The 3,280-nt window shown below is 43.5% G+C and overlaps 1 protein-coding gene across 1 annotated transcript in view; it reads left to right on the top strand.

Annotated features, from left to right (window-relative positions):
* The window catches only part of TMEM192 (transmembrane protein 192), a 19,925-nt gene that overhangs the window by 11,753 nt on the left and 4,892 nt on the right, over positions 1 to 3,280 (top strand). The window contains 1 exon segment of the mRNA XM_004682378.2: positions 2,346 to 2,521. Within this exon segment, the coding sequence (XP_004682435.1) occupies positions 2,346 to 2,521 (176 nt within the window).

Raw genomic sequence — 3,280 nt, 5'->3', positions numbered from 1 at the left:
CCTCTGTGCTGCCCACGTACAGTCTGGCACAGGAGAGTCTTTCAAATGTTGGGGTGCACCAGAGGGCAAACCTATTTATTTCACTTTATGAAACATTCTTTTGCATATTAACTCATTTGTACAATATAGCCAATTAATGCCATTAAGTAAAAATTTTTCATCATTAGTTAACCTGACAATGTCCAATTTATTATTTTAGTGAAAATTCGAAAATTTAATAAAGCCAGACCACAGCCTGACGTACTTGAAGAAGAAAAAACCTACGCTTACCCCAGCACTACTACCTCGGAGACTGGATTCAGGTAAGCTTTGGGCAGGGGAGTAAAAGGTTAGGGAAAGTGTAAATTGAAAGGCAGCTTCTAGAAAAGTCGACTCCGTTCAGAATAACCCTGCCCACCTCCTTCAAGCTAGCCTGAAACCCTTCATACAACTTTTGAGTAGCCCTAGCTCAGGAAAAAAAGGACAGGGGATCCCCAATGCTTAATATATAGTAAATGATAACTGTTCCTGTTACATGAACACCTGAAGGCCACAGTTTAGGTGACTTGAGTGAGTGTGACAGTCAGAGCTGGCATTCAGGCAGTCTTAGGTGACTAAGGTCACACAGCCTGTGAGTGACAGTCAGAGCTGGCATTCAGGCAGTCTGCTTCCCTAGTCCAGGCCTGTGACCATGTGGTTTGTAAGCACAAGTATGCTTTATTCACATGAGGCCATTCTTCACTTTGAATAGTAAACTTACTGTTCCTTGAAATGTTTCTATTTCAGCACATATAGAATCTGTAAGTATCAATAAAACACATTTATATTTCTTGAATTTTTAGTCACAGCATTCAAAATAGACTGTTGTCATGATCAACACCATTATTCCCAGTATGAATATCTTTTTTTTTTTTTAAAGATTTATTTATTTATGCATACAGAACTAGGGTACAGGCCAGAGGTGCAGGGGGCGGTGAGAAGATTCACCAGAGACAGAGTGGGGAGCAGAATAGTCCACTGACAGAGTCCACTGCTGAGGGGAGCAGCAGGCAGGCCAGGAGAGGTCTGCTGTATCATGTGGGTCAGCTTCCTGGCCAGAGGTGCTGTTGCAGCTTTACTCCTGCTTAGCTGAGACAGGGGACTCTGGGGAGGCAAGAGAAAGGGAAGGTCAGTTAGGAAGTTAGGGATGCAGATTTAAGTGCTCTCTCCTGGAAAGGAGTGATAAAGAGAATAAGGTTTCCAGAGAGAGACACTATCAGAGAAGCTTGACTGTGACTATTGAAAACAGCCTCCACCAGCCTGCAGGCCCCTAAAGTGAAATGAACCTCTGACCAAAAAGACTTTTTGGGGTGGCAGATTTTTGCTCCCCTACAGTGTTAAAATTTCTGTTGTCTTTTAAAAGACTCTCTTTCTCTATTTGAGTCCAGAAAAAATCTTTAAATATTTTTGACGCCAAATCAGGAATTAGTCTTCCCCCCACCCCAAAGAAAAACAACTCTACAAAATTTCATTTTTATTTCTCCTCTGTGATCTGTTAGCAGAGTTTCTTAAAGGGCAAGCTGCAAGTTCATTCACTGAGTGAAGCGCTCAGTGAAGCAGAAGTGCCATGCTAAGCATTTTACGCAGATGGCGAATCTTGGACTCATCTTGAAGAGGGGGAGGTCGGGACTTCTACCTGACTCCGGGACCCAAGGGCTTGGTTTGTAAATTCAGTGGGTGATGTACATTTTTTGGCCAGAAGGTGTCATTATAACCTCTCTTCTCTTAAACATAAAAGCAGAAACCTCTTTTTAATTCCTGAAAGACATGGGCATCATGACCACAGTAACATTCATTTTCTCAAGTCTAGAAGAATCAGTAGTATTTTTGAGGCCCACCAAGAGATTGTCTGTCCTTTCCCTCCCCTCTGACTTACAAATTCTTGAACTGGATCTTAGTTTAATCATGAATGGGATCACTTAAGGACTCAGAAAATCAAAGCGATGGAGCAGGTAAATACCTTGTTTTCAATTTGTGTTTTTTTTTTTCTTAGTTGAAGAAAAAGAAGGTAACTATGAGACTAGAAAACGTTTTTTTTACAGCATGTAATAGTATCGTTTGAGACTGATTAGCTTTATGCTGACATTTTTGTAATTCTCATTTTAATTTTTAAGAAAGTGCAGATTCCTATATATTTACATTAGGGGGAGACACCATTAAATCTTAGGGGAGTGTGTGCATGTGTGTGTGTGTGTGTTTAATATCCTCAAAAGAGAAGCTTATTTTGGTTTTTATGCTGTAACTTCATGATGAAATAGATGGTTCTGGTGAGGGCCCCTGTGGGGCCAAGGGAACTCTGGCTCACCCTGCATCTGTTTCCTTCTCAGGCAACACGGCTCTTCTCCTCATACTATGCATTCAGCATTCTCTTCCCGAGGCCAGCAGGTTATACCTGGACCTCATACTGGCCATCCTGACCCTGGAACTGATATGTTCCCTGACATGTCTGCTCATATACACAGGTGAGAACTATAACTGTGCTGTTCCTGTCAAGATCTGGAAGGTTCCTCTGTGGGTTTTTGTGACAAGGAATTCTTCATGTAGTTGAGAACCTCTCGGGCACTTCAGTCTCTCCTGTTGAGCATAATCAGACTGTCTCATTTAAGCCAATGGGAAGATACCAGTGAGCCAGAAATTTCACAGATTTGGGTCATGCACGTTTTTTTTTTTTCAATCAACTGACATCTAATTGAATACAAAGACCCACAAACTTTTGCTTCTCCAGAGGCAGTTGGGATTTAAAATTCAATTTAAATACAAGATATGGAAATAAATTATATGCACACAACTACATTTGACTCAAGCGTGCTCTGGGATAAACCATTTAAGAACCTACTTCTTTCTAGAGCTGGAGCTGTCTGGGATTGCTCTGCCTCCCTCCCTCTCTCCTTTTCTTTCTCTCACTTCACCTTTCCCGCCTTCCCTCTCCCCAGTGCCCCACATGGTAAAATTCTGACTCGTCTTGCTAGGTCTCCACTTGCCACAGTTCGTCACCCTCTGTGCAGTTCGCCCTGCCCTAGCGCAGGGACTCTGCCTTCACGCCCTGCCTGCCACACAGGTGCGCAGCTTTGCCAGTCGTTGTCATTGCTGCGTGTTCTCCTTGCTGGAGGCTCAGGCCCCTGCTCCAAGGAGATCTCGCCACTTAAGCCTGACTCCGCTAGCCACCTGTAAGTCAAGGCGGTCTGGCTCCTTCTCCACTTGCACCACCTCCTGCCTCCTGGCCCTTCCACTCTGCCGGTCACTGGCCTCTTCTGTTTCTCCT

The sequence above is a fragment of the Condylura cristata genome, unplaced genomic scaffold (genome assembly GCF_000260355.1).
Source record: "Condylura cristata isolate star-nosed mole 26May11 unplaced genomic scaffold, ConCri1.0 scaffold00014, whole genome shotgun sequence".
NCBI lineage: Eukaryota > Metazoa > Chordata > Mammalia > Eulipotyphla > Talpidae > Condylura > Condylura cristata.
This window is presented reverse-complemented; position numbering and strand designations above follow the sequence as displayed.